This window comes from Hirundo rustica, chromosome 16 (assembly GCF_015227805.2).
Source record: "Hirundo rustica isolate bHirRus1 chromosome 16, bHirRus1.pri.v3, whole genome shotgun sequence".
Taxonomy (NCBI): Eukaryota; Metazoa; Chordata; class Aves; order Passeriformes; family Hirundinidae; genus Hirundo; species Hirundo rustica.
The window spans coordinates 8,374,170-8,399,371 of NC_053465.1; the positions used below are offsets into that span (position 1 = coordinate 8,374,170).

General features: G+C 38.2%; 1 protein-coding gene across 5 annotated transcripts in view; it reads left to right on the forward strand.

Annotated features, from left to right (window-relative positions):
• The window catches only part of ZMYND8 (zinc finger MYND-type containing 8), a 50,472-nt gene that overhangs the window by 4,779 nt on the left and 20,491 nt on the right, over positions 1–25,202 (forward strand). For 4 of the 5 annotated variants that reach the window (XM_040079651.2, XM_040079649.2, XM_040079654.2 and 1 more), the window contains exons 2-7: positions 6,102–6,172; positions 16,854–17,002; positions 21,422–21,640; positions 22,486–22,599; positions 23,399–23,491; positions 24,792–24,879. In XM_040079651.2, coding sequence (XP_039935585.1) covers positions 6,148–6,172; positions 16,854–17,002; positions 21,422–21,640; positions 22,486–22,599; positions 23,399–23,491; positions 24,792–24,879 — 688 coding nt within the window. In that variant the 5' untranslated portion in view covers positions 6,102–6,147. The remainder of the gene's footprint in view (positions 1–6,101; positions 6,173–16,853; positions 17,003–21,421; positions 21,641–22,485; positions 22,600–23,398; positions 23,492–24,791; positions 24,880–25,202) is intronic. The other variant, XM_040079652.2, reaches the window with a different exon arrangement.

Below are 25,202 nucleotides of genomic sequence, written 5' to 3' on the forward strand. Positions count from 1 at the left end.
CTGAAATTCAGGGTATTAATTTGAATTTCCTAAATATCTTGAAAGTTGAACGAAACCTTTGCCCATGTAAAATGGAGTAGACAGCAATTTTCAAATTTTATTATTTGTGGATCCCCAGTATTTTTCCCATGGGCACATGAATGCCATTAGGGTGAATTTAAGCCTGTTAGACTAGGTTTGATTTACTTGGTTATTTTCTGCAAACCCCCTTTGTGGTAGCACGCTGGCTTTGAGGGGTCTGCAGACTGGAAACCATCACAGTAGGCCATCAAGCTTGGCCCTTTAAATTGTACTTAGAAAGTAATTTAAATACATTTGTTAATAAACATGTCTTGTATTCATGGGTTAAAGCCTGGTTTAGCCATAGTTACATAGGAAGTGAGTTTCAGGTATTTGGTAGTTGCCTGTCATTCTCATGTTAACCCTTTACTGCCTGTTGTCAGAGCATCTGTGTTTCACACTATGAGATTAAAACCATGCTGTGACAGGATGTTAACGTTCTTATTTCAGCGGGTATAAACCTTTACTTTCAAGCATGATTGTTCTCAAATTATATTTTTAGCATCTGAAATCTGTTGCTGTTTGGCTGCCTTGCTTGGGCCTCAGCTGTATAGTTTATAGACTTAAAGATCACTGTGTAACACCAAGGATCCCCCTCCCTCCCCTGATTTTTCTCTTTTGTGCAGCTATTTTGAATGGACACTGAATAAGAGTAGGGTTTTAAAAAGAACCGAAACGTTCTTTAAATGTAAAATAGTTACCTTGCTTGTTATCACAGGTAACCAGCTTAAACATTGCTGTACATAGATATCTGTGAGCAAGCTTTTTGTGTATGTTAATTACTTGATACAAAGTGTTATTTGCTTAATACATGTGGAGCATTTTGCAGGGAATTCTGTGAAAGGAAATGCAAAATATGAGGTGCTCACACTGGAGGGTGAAGCTAAAACTGAGTGATTTCCTTAGTAACCTGTGACTTCACAAATCTCCCTTTCTTGTGCCTTTTTAGTTAAACGTTCGGATGTCAGGTGTGCTTTGGTCCTTCTTTACCATTTCTGATATTTAGATGCTGGCTTTGAATCTTGCCCTGCTGTGTAAACAGGAGCTGCTGGTATTGAACAAAGTGCTACCATTTTAGCTCCAGAGCAGGAGTGAGGCAGTGCAGTGCTGGCAGACGCCATTTTAAGAGCCCTGCATAAATAGCATAGCTACCGATGAGTAAGAGACTGTTATAGGTGAGTGCTCATACAAAGCTGCTATTTATTCAGCAATGGCATGCAAATAGTGGTTTTTGGTTTTAAATTTTTATTGAATGCAGTTTTTTTGGAGTCGTTGTTTAGGATTGCTGCTCACGAATGTGATGCATGAGAGGCAAGGGATTATCTTAAAGATGAAATTCAGTTTTAGTGCTTATAGTCTTTAATCAGTTTTTTGGTTTGTTTTGTTTTCTGCTAATTAAGAGGAAAAATGAATTCCAGAAATATGTAGTTCTTGATCTGAAATCCATGTGTTAATCCCTAATGTAGATCTAGATTGTGTATGTGGGCATTAGCTGTTTCGAGTGGTTTTCCATATCTGTCAGTTTTTCTTGGTTAAATGTCAAGGTGCAGTAGTTCATCTGCAACTTTTAATTGCTCTTTGTAGTTACTATGGATTACAGCAGAGTTATATATTCTTGTATATGTACATTTTCTCAGGTAAGTACTACTATTAGTGAAGGAATGATTTTCCTAAACAGAAAAGTCAGTATGTTATTCAGGGATGTGAAATTTGAAAACCTGATTTTTATGTTAAAAACCCCCCACCCTCTCTTCAGTTTGGTGGAGAGCATATTTAAAAATTAGGCAGCTGAGTTATTTTTCTATTTTTACCTAAGTATCAATAAATTTTGTATGTTTGCAATCCTTATTTTTTTTTTCTTTCTGTGCCCAACTCTTCCCAGAGGAATAATCTCCACCCCTTCTACCCTCATTCAGACATGCTAAACTAGTTTGTATAAAACAAATTAACATTTTAGAAAACAAACTTCTGTTGTTGTTGTTGCAAGTTTTGTCAATGTGAGTAGGGAAGTTTTAAATGATTAATTGGTTTTCTGGTCATTTGACAGGGAAACTGGCAAAGCTTAAATTTCAGTTGTGTTCTTAAAACGTGTTCCTCTGTGTTCATTCATCTTAATGAGGAAATAAGAGTAGCTTTCAGAATTACATAAGCTATTTGGTGTATTCATTTAGGTACTTAATTGAGTATATTTCAGTATCATATCTGATCTGCAGCCTCAGAGCATCCCATTCATACATGCATGACAGTAACACATGCTGGCTGAAATAGCTGCTCTGAGCCCTGCAAAAATGAATTCTTAAAATAAAACTCTGTAGAATACAGTTATTATTTCCATGGAATATGATACTTGCTTTTAGTTATTTTGCTGCTGGTCTTAATTTTCCTTTTATTTTGTTGTGGGTAGTAGTAAGGTATCCGATTAAGAACCTGTTTTTCTTGAATTATTTGATTGGAAATATTTTGCAAATATCTGCATTTGGAAGTTTGTGCTTTATAAAGCGTTGTCAGAATTTTCCTTGTATTGCTGGAGAGTGCAAAGGTGAAAAGATGTCAGCTTTAGAAAAGTTACTGTAAACTTGATATGAATTGCTGGTATGTATTTATAAACTTGAAACTCAAAGATGACCACTATAGTCATCACTGCCAACATTCAAACAATGTCATGTTGTGGAAGTCATTATACATTACAGCAAATAAAGCAATAGGAAATGCTTTTGAGGAGCTGTGAATGTTCAGTATCTTTTATAGCTATGTCTAACACACTTTTATTTAACTGTTCCCCATCAACATTGGGATTTTTTTTTTTTCCAGAAGTCTCTGTGGTTTTCTTATATACTTAAATGTTTGTGCCCTTAAAAGATTAATTAATTGCAGATTATATGGAGATGCCTCTGTTCCTCTGAGGCTCAGGTTTCATAGTGTAGTAGGTAATTGCTGGATTTTGTGTGAGTGATGCACACTGTGCACATGTGTGTAGAGGGAATGTGCTCCTGCATTACTGAGGAAAGTGGAGAACCTTGTTATCAAGTGGAAAATGAGTTTTGACTGCTCATTTATACTTAAAATCTTTGGGAAGGCTTTTTTCAGGTGTCCTTTACGTGATGTTTGCATCCTTGCCCATGGCAGGAGCTGGAGCATCTTTAGGGTCCTGTCCAAGGCAAGCCATTGTATCATTCTATGATTCTTTGTATCAAGATTTTGCAAGATACTTTGTTCATTTTCCAAGTGTTTCTGAAGAGACTTTTTCTTGTTTATAGCAGGATTGCAAGAACACTTTAAGGGATGATGACTCAGTTTCCTAAATGAAGCTAATTATTTGAGTGGGATGCATTCTGAGCTGAACAACCCCACTCCACTGTATCTAATAGGTAGGAATCATGCCCTGTGACCCACTGCAGTGCTGGGTTTGGGCCCAGGGACACAGAACATCCTCAGTCAGTCTGAAACATCTCCTGGTGCTTTGGTCAGGGGAGTAGGAACAGTTCCTGCTGTGGTGTTGCCATATTGATCCATCACTCCCGTTTCTCAGTCAGGATTCATGCACAGCTCTCTGGATTGTAATACTGATTTGTACCAACTACTGTAGCTTTCATGTTGTACCATGTTCCCCTGAGGCTGTGTTTTAAACAAAATGACCTGATAGATTTGGATGAGTCTGGAATATTATGATTGCTTTAAAGTAACTTAAATGTGAGCTGCTAAGAGGGTGGTGCCCTTTTCTCCCTGTGTGGTTCTCTCCCATTTTCTGCATGTCCAGCTGCACAGTGAGTTAGATTCCAGAACTGATTTGGATGAAATGGACATGATTTCTGGAACAAGAAGTTAAGGATTGGGGAAACCATTCCTTTTAGTAGCAGTCTATGTAAAATGAGCCCAAGTGTTCAAGTTGAGCCTTGTAAAGCCTTGTATGTCCTAGTCTGTGTCTGGAACTGGACCTATACCTTAGAAGCACTGCCAGATTACCCCAGTCTTACAGAATTACTGGGTATGAATACATATATACTTGTATGCGTTATTGATTATATATACATGGTGTTTTAAAAATATGAGGTTTCTTACAGTTGGGCAATATTGAAATAGGATTTTATAAAGCGGGAGGGGAAGAAAAAAACTTCAGTGCTGCACTGGAAGAGAACAATGAACCCATCCCATGAGCCCATCCCTTCCCTTTGCTGAGGAGAGGAACGGGCAAAGACAAGTGGTGCATGAAATGTTTTGGTGTCTGCAGGCCACTGCCAGCTCCTCTTTGCTGAGGCCCCTGGGAAAGGGTGTAACAAATGTGCAGGATAATTGATCTGCCCATGCATAGTAAATGTGTGAGCATTGTAGTATGGTTGGCTGTGTTGTGCATTTAATCTGCCCATGCAAAGTAAATCTGAGAAGCATTGTGTTACAGTCAACTGTGCTACACATTTACCATAATTCTGGTCACATGAGTGCCTTGCCTTGCTCCTGAAATGATCAGAATAGTCCATGAACCAGGAGGTAGATGCTGGTAGAATAAACTCCCCTTCAGTGTTTTGTGACTTTCAAGAGCTTATTTTACGAATTATTCCTATATCCATATGCAGAGAAAAATGATTTCTGGCATTCATGGAACTTCTCACCTTTGGGTTTTCCACACATTGAGTTTCCTTAATTTGTATGTAAAATGTCTGCTGACATAACTGTACTGTTTAGAGTTGTGAAAGGAATTGCAGCCCAGTAGTTCGTAGTTGATTAAAAGTAGTTTTGTCAAATAGCAAACTAAAAAATCCTTCTGCTGTTAAGTTTTACTTTGTTTAGGATTCTCTTTTAACTTTTACCCTTAACAAAACTCCTCTAATATAAACTGTTTGTCAGGCTGAAGAGTTTCTCTGGTATAAATGTAACCAAGTCCTCACTTGTTTCCGAGCTCTGCTGAGATTTCTCAGGCAGATTTATACATAGTGGCTAAAGCAAAGGCTTCCAGCTGCCCTCTTGGCCCTGGCCCTGGAGCTCGGGTGGCTGAATGGAGCCTCAACCCACCCCATAGCAGCAGAAATTCATAATCTGCATATCAGTGCAAACTGGTATCAGCAACAACCTCCGTTTACAGACTGAGTCTTAAATGGTCCCTGTAGAGGAGAGGATCTCCATCCCTCCTGGCTGTTGTGCTCTGGTGGACACTGCAATACTGCCTGAAGCTCCAGAACCCCATTTGTCTATCACTTTGAATTTGGGTTTACTTCAACATCGTGTGTTTTCTTTTACCTTTCATCTAGGATAGTCACATCTCCAAAACTGCTCTGTAACTCTCATTTTTCCTCTCCCTTCCGTCTTCTTTCCCCAAAGTGACTTAACAAGCCAAATTGATTGTTTTCTTGAAGGGCATCACTGTAGAATACCAGAAAGTCAGATGTACTTTGTCATAATTTAATCCTGCCTGGTGCAAATGAAAACTGACTGTGTAAGATTGAATGGTAACAACTCTATACTATTTACTCTTTATGGTTAATAATTGGTGGAATTGTATTGCCAATAAATTATAAATATTCAGTTTTCTGTTATACGGTCTAGTTCCAAAATCCTTACAATTATTTATTTAATGTTTTTTAAAATTACATTTTACCTTCTAATTTTGCAAGTTGGTCTGTTTTGCTAAGTCTGTTACTTCAGCTGATCTGTTCACGAATGCTGATGAACATTTAAATGTTGGCAGGCATCTGTCCACATGGTTTATCTGAGATTAGAAGCTGCAAGGGACAGAACTCCTGATTGTCTGTTGCATGCAAAGAGTTCATACATACATTACCTTAATCTTCAGCACATTTTACAAGACTCTCTTTGGTTGAAAAATGTAACTTTTATGCTTGGTAACGTGCAACATATGTGTGTATCTGGACTGTTTCTCACTGTGGTTTGATCAATGTATGTTCTGGCAAACAGCAAATCTTTCATTCCATCAGAAATTTTAATGTGGTTGTGTTTGACAGTGTTGGGTTGAATTTAATGGATAGAAGTTAGTCCTGGAATTAATACAGTCCGTAAAGTATTCTAATTCACCTTTTTGAATCCTGCAGCTTGGCTGAAGAGGAAATAAAGGCAGAGCAGGAGGTGGTGGAGGGGATGGACATCTCCACTCGATCCAAAGGTGAGTAAGAGGAATATTTCAGTTAGGTTCTACAACACAATTATTTCTAAACCAGGGTAGTGAAGCTGTGTCATCTGCTACTTGAGTGGAGACTCAATATTCACTGTATTTTTTACAATGACTACTCTATGTTAGGAAGTGTTTCAGTTTTTCCCTTGGTTTCTGTTATATATCAAATCTACACACACAAATATTTCAGGGTCATTTCTTGTTTATGAATAATGAAGGTTAAATAACCAAAAACCAGCAATATCTTGTATCACTTTATCTGGCTTCCTTTAACCTAATACTTCTAAATTGGCCAGACAGGAGAAACTAGTAGTAGCAGCAAAACTATTAAGGTAATATTTCCTACTGTAATGAATTCTTTTTTTCCCCAGGAGTAAAGGATCAGTAGCATTTCTGTTTCCACAGAAATTAGTCCCCTGACAGTGTGTTTTTCATGGACATTCATGCCTGTCCATCTCCTTTTGTACTTGCAACTGACTTTGCAGCTGGGTTTACCTGAAAGCCATTTCTCTAAAACAGCAGCAGTATTTACTGCAATCCTTTTAAAGTTCTGGCACGTGCCCAGTTACTCTTCACATTCCTACAGCTGGGCTCACAAGTCTGGTTAACTCTGAATATGCAGGTGGGTTTGTCTTGAAGGCATGGCACAGATCATCTGCATGTTTTTTAATGAAGAAGCTTGGCTGGATAACAAGGTTATAAAATTGGATTCGGGCCTTATTTGTACTAACAGGCAGTAAATTTCTTTTTTCATGGTGTGGTTAGGTGAGGTAGTACATGTGATCTGACGCCTCAGAAGAGATACACTTGCTCCTTTTGTCCCTTCTCCCTGTCTTTTTCTCCCTTGTTTCTTTCTGATCTTGTCAGTCTCCACCACTGGACTGCTTTCAATATTTACTTCTCCTTATATTTCAGTTCTCTAAGCCAGCAGAAAGCAAATGTTTTTGCTGCTTTAATGATTGCTGCTGACTGGGGTAAGCTCCCAGCTCTGCACTCCACCACTTACTTCCTTTGTCGTGCATGTCACATCCCAGCCACTTGAACTTTCTAATCAACTTAAAAGCTGAAACATTTTTTTGCTATTGAAGTGACCAGTTTGTTTGTGAAAGAGTTTGATAACAGAAGAACTTGGTATAACAGACAGTGGGGGTTATTAGACACATTTAGCTGCCCATGAAATCTCATCTTTATTTCTCCTTAGAAACAATGGCCCACTTTCTAGTGATAAGAGTTCTGCATGCCTTAACTGAGTGAAACCATTGCTTATGTCACTCTGACGTAATTAATGTCTAAAAGACACTTAAAAATCTGATCTCTACTTATGTAGATGTTTACATTTTAGTTCTGGTGCTTACAATCAGCCACAAACAGGTGTATGGGCCATACAGAGAGTTTCCATCTCCTTGTGGTAGTTCTAGTACTGCCCTGATCTCTGGATATGTTGTTTCAGTGAATTAAGTCTACAGGAGACTTTTTGCTTTTTGTTTGGTAGGGTTAAGATGAAGTTTCTTTGGACAGTGAGCTGATTTAATATCATGGATGTTGAAAAGGTCATTCTGTCATGTCCAAACCTTCTCACACACATGATCTTGCAGCTTCCCTTGCACTGTGGGCTCTTAACACTTAGGCCTGGTCAGTCAGAGGGATCTAACCTGGCAAAAAGAAACTGGTGTTTTCATGCTGTTTACTGTTGTTGCAACTCCTTCAACCAGATGATGCCAAAGCCAATCTCACCACGGTGCTGGTTTAGGCTGACCAAGCTGGCATTGTGTGGAAACCACTGGTCCATGCATAGATGTTCTCCTTGTGCTTTAAATACCAGTGGGAGTGATGTAAATGACATTTCTGTATCACCATAGTAGAGATAAAACTTAGCAAGTGTTGAATCACTTTAATAATAAGGGAATTGGTATTTATTTAACTAGATACTGATTTGCTTTAGTTGGTTTGTTAAATTTAACATGTATGTTGATAAAACCCCTGCCAGCATCACTCCAAGGACAAGAATAACAGCCACCCACCCCAAGCCCTTACAGGCTTGTATTTTTTCCAGTGAAGAATGTGGGATAAAAAGAACTCTTATAAAGACTTGCCTGTAAACCATTTCTCTTTGTTGTATGCCCAACCTAATCTGTAAATTAGTGATAGAACTTAATAATAGTTGAAAATATAGTTTCTCATAGAAAATAAAAGAATCATAAATGTCATCTCCAAGAGCTTGCCACATCACAGGCCTGGTGTAATGAATCTTTCTGGACTCCTGTTATTTGGATTGATACAAGCTTCTCTGATAGTTCAGTGCAGTATTTCTGCAGCAGGGAAGTCACATGCCAGAATTTCAAAACTGTTATTGTGCTCTGTGCAAGGCAGAAAAAGTGCAGCAAAGTTCTCAGCTGGTGGGATGGTGGCAGCAATGTCTCCACTTGTAGCAATTAGCTTGTGCAGAGTTTTGTTTTGTGTGTTTTGGAAAGGATGTAGATGAGGATGGTAACCCCATCTAGGCAAACCTGGTGGAGAGCACACAGCTCCTTGTGCTTTGTTTGGGTTTTTTGATGTGTGAGAAGCCTGTGCAGAAGATCAGTCTGTTGCACTGTTTAACTTCAGACTTGACCTAGAGCAGCGGATGTGCTGCAAGTCTGTGACCTGCTTGCCCAGCTGTGGTTTGTACAGCTCATGTGAGGCTGTGTCTAAAGAAAGTCGTAGGGAAATAAATGTAATGGCTTTAATACCAATTAGCCTGATGCAGACCTCTTCATAAACATTCTTGTTTTGATATAAGCAGTTTAATTGCCATAATTCACTTGCAGTTCAGTTTAAGCTAAACTAAACCATGCATTGTTTAATCTGGAACACAGGTCTGAACACAGCCTTTGAATCAGTCTAGGAAATGTGGTGGTTTCAAAGCAGCCTAAGCTGGTCAAACGGCTCAATGCAGCAGTTTTATCCACTTCTTTCCGTGCCATAGCTGGCAGGAAACTAACTGAACCATAAAACATGACCAGTTTTCTACCAGCTCAGTGTGCTGAAGCAGCTTGGTGGACTGCCAGAACTGGTGTAAGAGAGAAGGCAGGAATACACCGATTGGGTGCAGGATATGTGGAGCTTTGTTAGCAAGCATTTAGACAGGACTAGGCTGGAATGAAACCAGAGCTGAAAGCCATCACTGACACTTCTTACATTATAATGTGCTAGATTAAGTGAGTTTGTAGCTGGGGTCAGGGCTGTAGAGTCCTACGTGTTCAGCTGCATTTCTCTACCCTTCTCCTTTGCTGGCTGTAATGCTTCTGCTGTTGCACAGTCAGCTGTGTCAAGCAGCTGGTCTAGCAGAAAATTGATCATTTTTTGTAGTACCAGATTGTGCCTGAATCATGAACTGATTGGTACTGTTACACACAAGTGCCTGTCTCCAAAAAGTTGTGGGGACAGATATGTGGTAAGGTGGGAAAGAGGAGTAGAGTTACTCTAGCAGTTCTAATTTAGATCTGCTTATAAGCTGTGCATGTGCAGCCTTGTTAAAGAAAGGTTTTAAAACACACTGCTCTCTTGATGAGAACAGGAAAGCATAAGGCATCTGAGAACTGGAAATGGGAAATGACAGCTTAAAGAGAATGCAAAGAGTTCAAAACCAGAAAATGGAGTGACCAGAGGATTGCTTTTTAGTGAAGGAGAGAGGTCATGGATTGCATGATTATATTTTGTCCTTTGTATAAGATACATTAACATGTCCAGCAGAAACATCTTGTTATATTTCTGTTCCAGCCTTATGGACTACTTTTTAACCTTGTTTATTAAATATTTCAAGATGGGGCTTGCAAGGTCTCTGGATAAATGTCTAAGCATTTCCAGGTTGTGGTTTCAGAGCAAATTCTGTCTTCGCTTGTACTTGTTCTCTTTGGACAGAATGAACTCTCCACTGGGTGTTTTCTTCCTATTAACCTGGAATATTTTTTTTTTAAATCCTTTCTGCTAGTTTAACTTACTTAGCTGCCAACAGTAGCAAGCTGTGGTGACAGATGGACTTCCATGTAGGTTTTCATGTATTTCAGCTGGTACTGGAACCATTGCCTGTTTAGTGCCCAGTCAGAAAGAGCTCTTTAACTCTCTTCTTGCCATCATCAGTCACAGATCTCTTACATTGCCTTTGCTGGCTCTTAGGACTTGGGTGGAGAGGTTGTTTTCTACCTGCTTTTCACACTGAACTGGATTACTGGGGCAGATGTTGGGCATTGCTGGAGCAGCCTTGCCCCTGCAGGGAAAGCTGGTCATTTGATAGTCTTAGCTTGGCATAAAATCATATAGTGAGGCCCTACTGCTTAATGGGGAGAATTCTGACATTTACAGGCTTGGGGTTTTTTTCAGGTTTGTGTTAAAGGCTTTGGTCTTAGGAGCTCCTCTCAGTGGTAAAATGTTCAGATACAATGAATATAAATACAAAAATGACTAATTAAATGGAATTCCCAGAGTGCATGATACATTTTGTAACAGTTTCATAATAGTACATCTCTATCAGCTTTCTTTGTAGTGATAGCAAGTATTTAATCACACAGAGATGAGATTCTTATTCCAGTGTGAGGCTGAGACTCCTGCAGGGAACAGAAGTGCAGCCCTGGGCTTTTGTCTCTAGTGCAGAGCCCTTGCTATCAGCTGGCTCACCTTAGGAGGGCCTTGGGACAGCCAGGCTCCAGCTTATCCTTGCCTCTCAGCTCTTACCTTGCAAGTTGTTGGGAAGTGTTTCTTTTTCTTTATCTCCCAAAGTCCCGCAGTGAAGAAACAACTAACAGCGTCCTTTTGTACTTGTGTAAAACCGTAACGTGGCAGGAGTTAATCAGAATTTACACAACCACGGCTGACCTCTGTTATTTATTATATTAAGCAACTGGATTGGGTTAATTACATCGGTTGAAGTTTCTGGAATGTAAACAGAGCTTTAGTGGTTGGTTGCGACTGCATCATATTTCAAAATTCTGGCAGAAAATTAAAATTCCTCAAAGCTGAGTGTAAGTTCTAACAGATTTATCCATGATTTTATGAAGTTTTTAAGATATTTACCCTTGCTAAAGTATTACAGGTAATGGGTTTGAAAAATCAGAAATCTTTTAACAACCATTCAGGATAATAAATTTAAATGGAAGGCTTCACAGTTCTGGAATTCTTCTAAGTTACTAATTGAAACCTGTTCTACCAAATGTGACAAGTTAGTATTGCTACATTTTCTGTCGGATTTCTTTATTGATTACACTCCAATGCCGTTTAAAGTACAGACATTCAGAGATATTGAGAAGGAGTAAAGAGGGACGTGACAGTGTAGGTGGAAGTCTAGGTGATTCTTTTTTTTTCTTGTTCCTTCTAAAGGTGTAGGTACCCATTTCTGTGGGGTAATGACAGCTTAAGCAATCTTTAGTCACCTTTATTTTCTTGTACCTTCTCTCAGACTGCCTTCTGATAGCTGTTTCTTAAACCCATCAAATTAATTCTTCATGCAACTGTTTCCAATAAATGTTTGTTCTTTTACATTTTATTGAATTTAATTCTTTGGTTTGGTTCACCAAATGTTGGCAGGACTGTTTGTGCCATAATGAAAGGCGTAGCATGGGATTGGGAATTAAGGTTAACAGCAGTAGCCTTGGGCTGGCTCTAAGTGACACTTCTGAGTGTCTGACTTAGGTGGAACAGGTGGCTGTGTTTCTAGTTGAAAACATTATTTAGAATTTTGCATATTTGACCCATTTTTATTGAGATATCAAAAACCTGCTTAGATCACAGAAAAGTCATTGGTGTAACTAAGTCTCAGTTTACTGATATCCCCTGGGAGGCTAAAATAATGCTTTCACTGAAAAAACAAATTACTGTTCCTGGCTCCTGGAAAACCAAAATGACTGCTAATCTTACTGTCTTTATCACCAATAATATTGAAAGGCTTTTTAAAATTTCTTTTGTTGTTACTATTTAAACAGATGTGTTTCTTAGTTTCCCTCTTCTTGCTTTCTGAAAATTTCCAGAATATAAAAGTTTTATTCTCCAAGCAGTAAACAGCTCATTTTTTCATAGGATTTATATCTACAATATAAGAAAATTAGGTGCAGAAGTTGAATAAGTAATACTCTTCATGAAAGTAAACTTGATATAGTTAAGATTTTTTTTTTTATTGCCTGCACTTTATTTTGAAATGCAAAACTTTGCTTCCCATCCACACAATCTCAAAGAAGGATGGTTCTTCGCTCTCAGTAAAATATTTGATCCTGCAATTTCCGCACTTTTGGGGAAGGCTTTTGTTTTGTTTGCCAAACTTTTTTGTGGGGTTGAATTTGAAAATCATGGTCTATTGTAATTCTGATTTCCTCAGGCTTTTCTCATTTGCCCTGTCACACCATCATCCCTCCTTCATTGTCACTTTTCCATCCTTTTCCCTTATACTCGCTCTTTCAACGTGGGCTTGTTGCTCTGCTGATTTAACTCAATTTAAATTTTAAGGTTTCTCTTGGTTTATACCAGTTTTCCAAACCATCTTGCTTCCTGGGTGAGCAAACAGTGCTAGAGAAAGTAAAAATGAACAAATTTTATTTGTTGGAAGAGTGCTGTGAAGCCTTGGCTGTAGGGGTTGATTTCAGCTCTCATTAAGGCTTTATTGGGAGAGAAAATAATCCAGTTATGAGAGATGCCTAGACATATGTAGACATGATTTCACCATTGTTTTAGTCTGGAATTGCTTTGATTGCATTTAATTTAAGATTTTTAATTAAAAAAATAACAAAATAGGAGTATGGAAAGAGGGCATAAGGGGGTGTCACTGTCAGTCTTTGGTACTGAGCAGTTTAATGCTGTGTTCTTACAGTAAGGCATGTTGATATTGCTTATTTTCAAGAAGAATTACATGTAAATGTCACAGGAAAAGCAAAGAAAACAACATCCTACTTTTACAGGTTTTCTGAGTTGGCACCTGCTTCTATTGAGAAAAGCGAGACTTGGTTGTCAGGAATCATTGCTGTGGAGTGTTTACAGTGCAGCACTTTGCAATACACAGAGTATAAAAATATTCGGTTGTGGTCTGTCTTCCATATGCTGCAGCAAGATAAGATCTCTGATATAAATAATACACTTTTGTTTGTTTTTATAATTTTTTTAAGCTAAACTATAGTAAGTCATTACCATAGTTATCTGCTTACAAAATGCATTACCATCACATAAAATTGAACTTACAGAACAGACAAAGTGTGAGATGAAATTGCTTTAGGGTTTAAGTATACTTCAGTCTGTCCCCAGGGAGCTGTAGTTACTAATCCTTTAGTCACACGATGGCATACAGAAACAAAGATTTAAGCTTCAGGTGAAGCTCAGGTTAACTTGTTGCCCCCCACTGAAAGATTTGCAAGAGCACTCAGAGATGCTTTTTGTTAACCTTGCCAACATCACAGACCAATTGATACCAACCTGGTGATGTAAAACCAGGGAACTTTTTAAAAGTTACTTCAGGTGTCTAATTTTTCACTTGAGCTGGAAGCACATTTTAAAAAATATGCTGAGAAAGCAAAATCACACAAAAATCAAGAAAAGAGTAAGCTAAGGTTGCTTGACAAAATTAATATTTTTAGTACAGTTGGTTTATCAGTGAGAAGTTTGGTTCAGGTTGACAAGCTCCGTGTGTGATGGGAGTTCAGTAGGAGCAAGGTCATTGCAGGATCACATACCAAGTGGTGACCAGCTGGCATGGTGACATCCTTCCTAAGGTGTGAGACCATTCTTGCTCATTAAACATGTTTTGAAAAATATTTACTTATCATAGAAGAGATCACAGAAATTCTGGCTGTTTCCTTTGGAGCAGGAACTTGGGTCCATGCCTTAAGCAACTGTTCTAGTCACCAAGTGATTGCACAGCTTAAATTTGGTCTCTTTTATTCTTTCCCCCCAGATTTGTTTCACTTTTTTCAAGTAACCCTGCACTAGGGAAATGATTCAAAATTAAAAATTAACTTTCCTCCTGGCAAGCTGTTTTAACAGGGATCAGTTTCTTGATGTGGCTCACAGCTCAGCTACAGGAGCTCCACTCACACAGCTGGGAGAGCCAGGGTGGGAGAAGCAGCAGTTTGTGTTAAACAGGGTATTCCCACTGAAAGAAATTCACACAAAAAGCAATTTTTTTTTCTCATGAGCAGAATTGGAAACTATAGCTCAAACAATTTAAGAAGATGCCACCATTCTTTTGTTACTTGAACTGGATTAAAAAGATTGTTCATATTATCAGTTCCCTCACAGATTGGTAAATTGGCAAAAGTGTGATAGTTAAAAGACAGTGGCCTATTCCACTAGCACAACTAAATCTGAGGAAATATGACTGTGCATTGCTGTTTTCCTGTCTTCTCCTTAATTTTTCCAGTTACATTGCCTCAAGAAAACCCTTCTGTGTGTCTGAATAACTTACCAGCTGAAAAAAAAAAAAAGGGAAGGGTATTTCAGGTCAGTTTTCGTACTTTGTCTATGAGTCACCACCAGTTGATTTGAAAATCCCCAGTACACTCAGGCTTCTTGAACTAAGGAGGAAAATTACATCACTTTAAGTAGTTTTTGAAATTACTTAGCCAAACATACATGTTTGTGTGACCATTTCATAAGATTGGTATTGAATCAGCACCTTTTTTTGCTGAATTGTAGCTTGGATTTGGCTGTGACTGAATAGTCATTCAATTCTGGTTTAGCTAATAACAGTTTTAACACTTTTCCTGACCCTGGATCAGTTAGTTTAGGAAAGAAACAACATTTAAAAGTGAAAAGCATCACATTATGGGGGCAGGAACTTTACAGCTGATTTTCATACTTAGAGATGAAACACAATGTGCAGTGTCACAGCTTCTTAGTAAACCTCGCAGTGTGAGGCTGAAGAGCTGGAAGGAAACTGGTGTGCTCCACTGGTGGCAGTCTTGTGCCTGGAAGTAAGAAATAAAGCCAAAGGGCAGAAGACTCTCCTGTCCATTTCCCCTCCTGGTTTAAGGTGTGCCTGTGTAGGTACAATGTGGAAATAAAAGCCCAAGACTCTTTAGGGTGTTATGGGAATGGCTTTATTTGCTGGTGAGAAACTTGGGCTTAGAGACCCCTTTGAGGATATTGTTTGCAAATTATAGTAAACAAAGACTTTAATGTGATGATGGGAAGATGAGAAGACAACAATGGTATGATGCTGCTTTTTGTGGATCACTCTGAATGCAAACAGTTCCCATGCTCTATTCTACTTTCCTGGAAAAAAATAGCATTCAGAGCTTGTTTGGTTTTAGGTGTGATCATTTTCATTTAGTTGTGGGCTTTGGTTTAGCTGACACTGATGCTGCAGTTTCTTCCAGGACAGCTGGATTAGCACAGCTCTCTTGGGATATACAAAGCATATCCCAGCCCAAGGAGTTCTTCTGCCACCTTCTGTGCATAATCAGCTAAACTGACAAACCCTCTGTGTCTCCTGTCAGCAGACTCGTACTGGGTTGGCATTTTCATTGTCATAATTGCTTAAGGAGGGGAGGAAGCTGACATTGTATTTTTCACACACATAGGTGACATAGCAGCTCTTTGTATTGTCAAATCAATCTAAATTTTGGGCTAAATGGAGCAGGAGGCAGATTTTGTTGAAATCTAAACACAGCAAGTAACAATAATGGCCTCAGACACATGGTATTGATTGATTTCAGCCAAGGCATGTCAGCAGATAAGTGGTGCTAAATGCTGCCAATCTGTGTAAAAGGGGAGGGAGTGTGTGTGAAGGGGAAAAAAGTCGCAGGTCTTACTGTCAAAGCTCAAAACATGACAAGTTTTTGTTTGTTTATTTAAACCAGCTTTACTACATTTTGCCAGCATTTTATAACTTATGTCAACAGAGGAGTGTCTCTGAGAGCTGACACTAATGTGTCTGCTAGGCAGCGCTGCTGTGCCTACAAAACTAGTGGCAGACACTTCTAGAATGGTTGAAATTGTTGAAATTCCAGATGCTGTTAGCCTGGTGTAGCTATTCTAGAGTAGTAAAACACAGATAGGCAAACACTCCTACGTTTGTTTTTTCTCTTTCAGTTATACCTCCTTCCATCTGTATTTTCATGTGTTTTTCATATTTATTTTTAGTTTCCCTAAATGTTATCTTGACACATGTTAACCAAACTTTTGGTCAATCAGAAGTCATCGTATAGCACTATATTTTCCATAGTTTTGTGTAGAAAGTAGCCCAAACCAGTGGAGTTGTTTATTTTATTTTTTTTTTTTTCTGTGCAGGTAAATATTAGGGGGATGGTTCAGTTGTTTCTCTTGTGATATTGTTGAATTCCAGTCCCTGTGGTTCTATGTATAATTTTGTTTTGTTGTAGGCATTAAAAACTTAAGGAAAAATTTAATTTGTTGACCCAACTCTGATAAATTTCACTTGTATTTTGCCAGAATCATACCACTGTTCTATGACTGTCCTTTATAGCTGATTGTGTACTTGTTTCTTTTGAAAAATATCTGTAAGTTCTTTTTAATTGAGCTGAGCATTTCATATTCATTTGGGATTGCTGAAATTTTGTTCTGAGAGAATGAAGTTGTCAATGCTCTTACTTTAAAAAGATGAAATAAAAATCTTTAAAGAATGTGACAAAGCATAACGCTGTTGGAACGTTTTTCATGGATTTGCAGTCTTTAACCATGTTGTTTGTATCTGTTACAGATCCTGGCTCTGCTGAACGCACAGCACAAAAACGGAAATTTCCCAGCCCTCCACATTCCTCCAATGGCCATTCACCTCAAGATGCATCAACAAGTCCTATAAAAAAGAAAAAGAAGCCTGGTCTATTGAACAGTAATAATAAAGAGCAGGTAAGAGAAGCCATGGTTTTATTACATTGGAATATGAAACAGTTGAGGATGTAGAGATAGCTGATCAGGAGCTCAGTCTTGTTTAAGGTAGCTCCATTTTTGTACTCTTGAGGAATGGATGTTAATTTTTAAATGCAGTGGGGTTAGGAATTGGTATTATAATTTTGATTTGAATACTCTTTGATTACTGTTTTACATCTGTTGAAAAAGACCACCTGTGTCCCGCTTAGTGATTTCATAAAGGTAATTAGATGTATAACCAATAAATCCAATTTGCAATAGGATTATTATGAATAATTACAATAATGAACAATAACAATAAAAAAAAAAACAACAATAGCTGGTTTTTATTTTTTTTTATTAAAACCATTAGCAGGAAGTGTTCAGTAGTGTGATAACCTAGACTGAGAAAGGTCTCATAATGTCAATGAAGTTCCTCATCTGCTTGCAGTCCTTTCCTACTGCCCGTTAGTCAGCTCCAGCTTGGTACTCTGTATATTTCCTTTCCTTCCTTGAAATTTCCAGGCAGTGTACCCTCCTACCAAACTAGTTAAAATCAAAGGGCCACACTGACTTTTCAGTCTTTATTCTCGTAACCTTATTTTTACTGTCTTCTGAATGCTGAATCGATAGCATTTGTTGTCATTCTTAGACCTTGACACCACAAGACTTTGACAATTTCTGATTTGTTGTATGATGCACATGAAGGAATTATATGAATTGTATTGTACAGCAAGTGTTGTGAAGCATCTATATCATCTTGGGGTAGATTACATGAAAGCAGTCTTCAGCCTTACTGAACTTACTTCACACTTGATGTGCTAATGACATGCCTGTGTATTTTTCAAAGTGCTTTTTGTGTCACGGGGTTTTTTGCCAGGATTAAGTTCTGAGTGTTCAAAGCACTTTCTCGTGGCATAAGAGCATCCACATTATCCTGGTACAATTGCACTGGTGAAGAAAGAAAATGAAATTCCTACTCGCTGCAGTTGTCCTGGAACAAAAGCTGTGAATAAATCAGGCCTTAAAACCGTGTAAATTGTATTTTATTTCAGGATAATCAGGAGGTGTAACTGTATCATATGGAGGTGCACTGGGGTCAGTTTGGCATTTTCTGAGCTTCACTGCAGCCTGGGTTTATTCCTTTACACCTTGGACATTTGCTGGACAGATATTGCCCCTCTGAAGTCTGAGCTTGTAACTGTGCAGTGCAGAGATAATTTTGCAAACAGTGGAATTGAATCCTTGGGTATAAATTTCCACTTTTTCTTCCTGCATTTAACAATACATGTGAAAACGCAGTTGCAGTTGTTGAACTTGATAAATTCCCCTTGGTAAATACTTTTCTGTTTTCCAGGTATCTCAGACCTGAAATGTACAGGATAGAATAAAGTTGTGTATCTAATGAAGAAAACCTATCAGATTTGCTTATTTTGCTGTATTTATTACAAGTTAGCAAGAAAATATCACCTGTTTAGTTCTGTTTAGCTTTTGCAAGTTGCTTTTCATTTGATGTTGTCTTGCATGTCGAATTTGAAGTGGGCATGCCTGAAGATTGTTGTGTCTAAATAGGTTCAAACTCTGCTCTCTGTGGTAGTGGGAGTTGTTAAAGATTCTTTTACTGCTGAGCAGATGTGAGCTGAGCATACAGGTTCTAGTTTTGCTGTCAGGGTGAATTTGAGTATGATGTAGCTGATAGCTGTGGTTTTCATTGACTGATAAATCTGTTTTGAGGTATGGCAACCTACCTGGAAACCTCTAACTTAATATTCTACGTTACAAAGTGCTTTATACTACCTGCGCATTTCAAGATACAATTACTAAAATTACAGTTGCACAAAGCTTTGTATTACATGTTGTGGGTGCAGTAATAGATCTTCAGAATGGTGCCAGCAAGTATTTTAAGTGCTGAAAATCAAGCAAAGAATTTAGGAATTGTAGAATGTAACTGAGGTGTAAAATCAGGAACTTCTGACACTGAATTGGTCAGTTATGATGTAATTGAAGTTGTCGCCTTATTTTCCTACTAGTATCAATATTAATTTAAACTGAATATACATAGTGATCTTTTTCTCTCCAAAACAGCACTACAATACTGTTGTTTCTTTTCTTCAGTTTTCTTTGTCATTCTGCAGGTCTTAATAACTTCAATAAAGCCTTTAAAACAAGCTACCACATAGCTGAGCTTGAACTTTAATAACTGTTAAAATTTTAACTCTTAAAACATATTACTCTGACTAGGACAAGTGAAAAAGTCCCTTGATGAAGTTGAATCATTTATTTTCAGTCTTTTAGTTTCGTTCTTTGAGTCTCTAAACCTTTTTTTGTTTTGTTTCTTAAAGTTGGCTTAGGCAAAATAAAGTGATAGATGTATAAATGCTGAAAGCATCCTTGAACAGAAAAACCAAATAATCTTATTTTCCAGCAAAAATTGACTTCTCTTGAGTTTGAATGTTATGATTTCTGTGGAAGTTTCACAGGTTTTATGTTTGTCTTAAAGCAGGATATTTAAATCTTAAAAAGTTAGTGTGGATATACTACTTATATTCACTTCAAAGTCGGAATATGTATTAAATTCCTCTGATAATTTCCTTTATCTTCAGTGGAGTAAGTGCCCCATAGCTACCTTTCCACGTACACAAGATTGAGATGTTGGTCTCACAGCTGTGGTGCATTTAGCTGCAAACAGAACATGTTTCTTCACTGGAAATTCCAACTTTCCTTTCCTCATTCTGGTTTCTTAGTTTGAATGCTTGTTGTAGTAATTAATTTGAAATGGACTTAAACCCTTATGCTGTGCCACTTGTTGCACAAGATCTCATAGAACCATCCTTCTGAAATTCTTGTCATGTTGTGTCATTAAATATGTGTATATAGAAAGTACAGAGTAACACTTTGCCTGTTTCTGTGGTAGGATCAAAGTGTCTCTTTGGGCTTTATCATCTGTAGAATAGAAAATGAAACCCACCAAAACTGGCAAAAAATCATGTGAAATTTTAGGTGGTAGAGTGTTTATGGATAACATCCTTTCTTTGCCTAAAATACTTTCTAGTGTTAGATAAACTGGGGTGGTTTTTTTTGAGATACAACATCTTCAGGTGGGTTGTTGTTTCTACCCTGAAGATCTCTTATTCCTGCAAATAATTTAGACCTCCTCCTTTGTAACTTTGGGTAGCTAGAAGTGGCATGCTGGTGGCATTCCAAGTGGCATGCTGGTGCTTTCTGGGGACATTATTTATGCCCCGTGTGACTGATTTTGTTCAGGATGCCTCAAAGGTACAGGACACACGTTTGGTTGCCCTCTTCTGTGAATCATATGGGCGTGGGACAGCTCGAGAGTCTCAGAAGTTGCAGATTTGTAAATGGTGTAGGACACTTGCAAAATGACATGAGAATCATACAAAATGGTTCTTCAGAATCCAAGTGTTCGGATAATTACAAGTGAAGTCACGAGCAAGTGGTGTTACATCAAACTAAAAAGTCACATGAAATGAGCTGTGTAAAATCTCAAGGCTGTTTCCCTCCTCAGCAAACCACCCCTATAATGAATACCAAACAGAGAATTTGCGTTCCCTTGTCATTAATAAAGTAGTTTTCCAATAAATGTTAGCAGCTCTTTAAAGATGATATAACAAACTTCAGGTATCTCTGGACCCATTTAAGCCATCCTAGGCTCTTCACTTGTTGTGTTTTGGCATCAGCTGTGTCATCTTTCAGCTGTCAGGCTCAAGGGGAGGACCAGTTCATGCAGGTTGCAAAGTTAACACTGTTCTCTAGTGCAGGCAAACCAGTAGAGATGTGAGTCTTAAACTGTGATATGCGTTTAGGTGGTGAATGAAATCTCTCCTGTAGCAGAGGCGGCTGCTCAGAATGTGAATTTGCTCCTTTGTCATCCTTCTCTACAGTTTGCCTTATTAATCAAAATCAGCATTGGCTTGCTTTGTGGTACAAAGCTATAAACTGCTGCAAGCTAGCACAGATTTGCATGGTGTTCAACTCCTTGTTTCAGGACTAACTTCTCCACTTGTCCCAGGTTTAGCCACCACTAAATATCTCAGTATTTAGCTTGCACGGCCCCACGAAATTCTGAGTTTAGAGGGCAAAATAGCTTCTATAGCAGTACTTCTTTCTTGAAGCTGAGTGTTTGCTGGCTCTTGTTGGATTGCATGTCTTGCACTCAATGCCCTCACTTGCCACAAAGATTTTATTTCTGGTATTGAGTGCAAATTGTCATTCGACATCTGAATAAGCAGTAAACTTCTTTATGAATGATTTTGTGCAATGACTAAGATACTGTGCTTGCATAAATGTTAATCGAACTCTGTACATTGCTGTTTGCTTATATAATATGACTATTATGATATGAAAAAATGCAAATTTGTTTTGAAACCAAACCTGTTTTTCTTGCCTACATTTCAGTCAGAACTAAGACATGGTCCGTTTTACTATATGAAGCAGCCACTCACCACAGACCCTGTTGATGTTGTACCACAGGATGGACGGAATGATTTCTATTGCTGGGTTTGTCATCGGGAAGGCCAAGTCCTCTGCTGTGAACTCTGTCCTCGGGTTTATCATGCTAAGTGTCTGAAACTGACAGCCGAACCAGAGGGGGATTGGTTTTGCCCAGAATGTGAGGTTAGTTTGATATAAGGAGTGGATTTCTTTCTTGCTTTTGAGATTTAAGCAGCTGTTTCTGTGTTCTGAAATGTTTCTGGTTTATTCCTACATTGCCTCTTGGTCAAGGTACCAGAAAAGTTTGTACAGAAGAGGAGGCATCCATGGCTCTTCTTCACCACTTTTTCTCTCTGTGTTACCTGGCTTGTGTTTGCCTTCTTACCACGAGTCTCCAGCTTCCTTGTGTCTCCAGCACTAGAGAAGCACCATTTCAAAGAGTGATCTCTTCAGCAGGCACCAGTAATTCTGAAATCATTCTGCAGTTTTCTCTAATTTAACTTGTGCTTCTTCTGGTGGGCTGATGAGGTTTTCAACAGTGCAGAAAAAAATTGCACTCTAGGGTCTACATAAACAAGTGGGTATTTTGTTATCCTCTCCAGTGATTTCTGGGGAGAAAATATGTAGCATCCAAGTAGCTGTAGTGAAAGCAAATTGGTTTATGGCATGTTTTCCTCAGATCACTTATTTTATCAGAGCCCAGGTGACCTTCTCACTCTCTCACATTGCTCTGAATCCACAGTATATTTGGGAGTTTTATGTATTCACATATTCACTTTGCATCATCTTGAAGATGCTGGATAATTTTCTGGTCTTTTTCTTTTTTCCTTTTCTCTTTTTTGATAACATATACAGGCCAAAATCCAGGTAAAACTGGCATCTGAAGTACTTACATCGCATTATCAGAACTGTTCTGTTTCTTATAAAACAGCTATTATCTTTCATTTGAATGCTAGAATGTTTTAGTGGAGAAGGATTTATCTAGAAATGTTTGCTGACAACATGTTTTTTTTAATCTGAACTTGTAGAAAATCACAGTTGCAGAATGCATAGAAACACAGAGTAAAGCAATGACAATGCTCACCATCGAACAGCTATCATATCTACTGAAGTTTGCACTACAGAAAATGAAACAGCCAGGGGTAAGGAAAATTTTGTTGTTTTCTTCTTTAAATACTTGGATCATGTGTTTGTCATAATATGGGGTCTGCTTCCTTTGGTGAATGATGAATGTTTAGTTTGTCTGTGACAGCTTCTGTTCTATCTGCCACCTGTCTAGCACAGACAGATTAGCTTAGGTTATACAGACTGTTTTGGAGTGCATTTAAAATGTAGTTTTGTGATGCAACTTCTGGATGTATTTTCAGTTGGTGTAATGAAAGTGCAGTGTGGCTTTCCCGGGGAAGGTGGTGGTTTCTTACTCTCTGAAAGAGGACAGTGCTGCATCGGACATAAAAGGGGAATGTAGAGACATGATCTCTTCCCTCTATATTTCTATGGACAGGATTCCTAGGCACTGACAGTGTTGCATTATTGATTATATGTGCTGAAAATGTAGCTTCTATCTGTTAGCAGCAAGTGTTCTTACCACAGAAGTTGGTTGTTTCACATACTTTTAAAATGCTGAGGAAATTCCCTTCAGTGTGTCTAAAACATGCACCATCGTGTGCTGTAAATCACAGCAGTACCTTTTACAAATCCCCCAATTTTTGTGACTTTTGCAATTCATCACATCCAGCATATGAAAAATCAGTTAAATGAGACCTTTTAGTTCCTGTTTTTCTGCTAATAATTTATTACCTCACAACATTTTATAATTACCTTTGAAGGATTTTGTCTGATAACACAGCAGGAAGTAGTATTAGCAAATGAGTGAGTGTTGTGTCATTGATGAAACTGTTCAGTGTTAGTAACCAGTGTGGTTATTTTTTCCCCTAACAGACAGAGCCATTTCAAAAGCCAGTTTCACTGGATCAACACCCAGATTATGCAGAATATATCTTTCATCCAATGGACCTTTGTACATTAGAGAAGGTTTGTATGAAGCTGAGGAAAGTTCCTTGAGTTTGATTGCTATCTGTAACATTTCTAAAATGTTTGATGGCAGGAGGAGAGAAGTTGTTTGTAGTTATTTTCATGGGTGGGGTGGTTTCTTGGTTAGTATGAAAGTCAGTTCACTTACAGCTTAAAAATTAAAAACAATCATATGTTAACTGAACTTCACTGCTTTATCTGAGCCAGTAACAAATGCTCAGGAAAAAAATAGTGTGAAAAAGACAAGCTTACACTGCTGACTTCCTCCTGTTTAATTAATCTGATTCTATAAGTGATCTCCAGGAGAGGCTTCTTCAAGCAGAATTTTCATTTGATCATTATGTTGCATTATGTTTCATTTGATCATTATGGATCATTGGTTCATTAATTAGGGGCCATTTGATGTATATCCAGGGGTCATTCCAGACTCACTTTACTGATCATTACACAAATACTGTAATCTCCCCTGCACCTGAGGTGTAGAAGAAAGAAACAGTCAAGAGGTGGATAATGGAACTTCCATTCTCAGTTCAATAGTAATTTGAAAGTACATAGAGTGAAGAAATTCTCCATTGCTTAATAAAGAGTGAAGCATTGCAGAGCTTTGTTCTGTCAGGACCTGGTGAAGAGACAAGTTTTGATTCTCTGTGTCCTTACAGTGGACGCCGATGTCTTTATGGTGTAAAGTATGGTAACAAAACCATGTGACTGATTTTATTTAATCAAATTGCTTTACCCACTAGGTAGATACCAATATCAAACATATTGTCTAATGTACTGTGACCAGTATTTTTTCTGGGTCTTGTAAAAATTAAAACTGCTGTGGAGTGATAGTACATCAGTAGAAGAAACTAAAGACTGTGTTCTGCAGAAACATTGTGTTCCTAATGCTGTGTTAGGAAACGTGTTTTTGGAAATGTTTGAGATGTTGATCTAAATAATTCACTATTTAGATTTACTTTTGACAGTTATGAATTTTCAGGGGGGTCAAATGGTACCTTGAATGTCAGAGATTCTTTAGCATTTAGAATCATAAATCTGCAGTAAATCAATATCATAGCATCACAGATTGGTTTGGGTTGGAAGAACCTTTAAAGCTCATCTTGTTCCAGCCCCCAGCTGTGGACAGGGACACCTTCCACAGGACCAGGTTGCTCAGAGCTCTGTCCAGCCTGGCCCTGAACACCTCCAGGGCTCAGTTTTATTTATTGTATGACTTACAGGACACAACATTCAGGAAGAAGCTGTCGCTTTTTGCTGATTTCTGTTTCCTGATACATTCTTAATTTCTTCTTTACAGAATGTTAAAAAGAAAATGTACGGTTGCACTGAAGCATTTTTGGCTGACGCCAAATGGATTTTGCACAACTGCATTATTTACAATGGGGGTAGGTATTAATATATGCTTACATCCTCAGATGTGAAACTTGGACATAGTTAAATCATGGAGCAATTTCTAGATTCCCACACTGAAAGTGTTCTCCTGTTAATGACCACAGAGCCTAAAAACAACATTTTTTTTTAACAACTGGCATAAATAAAACTGTAGGGCCAGATACAACCTGTGCTGTCACTTTCTCCTTCCACCTTAGAGAAAACATTTGAAATAAGGTAGAATCATGGCATGGTTTGGGTTCATAGTATCATTGAATGGTTTGGACCTCAGATGACCTGATCCAATTTGCATCATTTAGTTCCAACCCCCAAATTG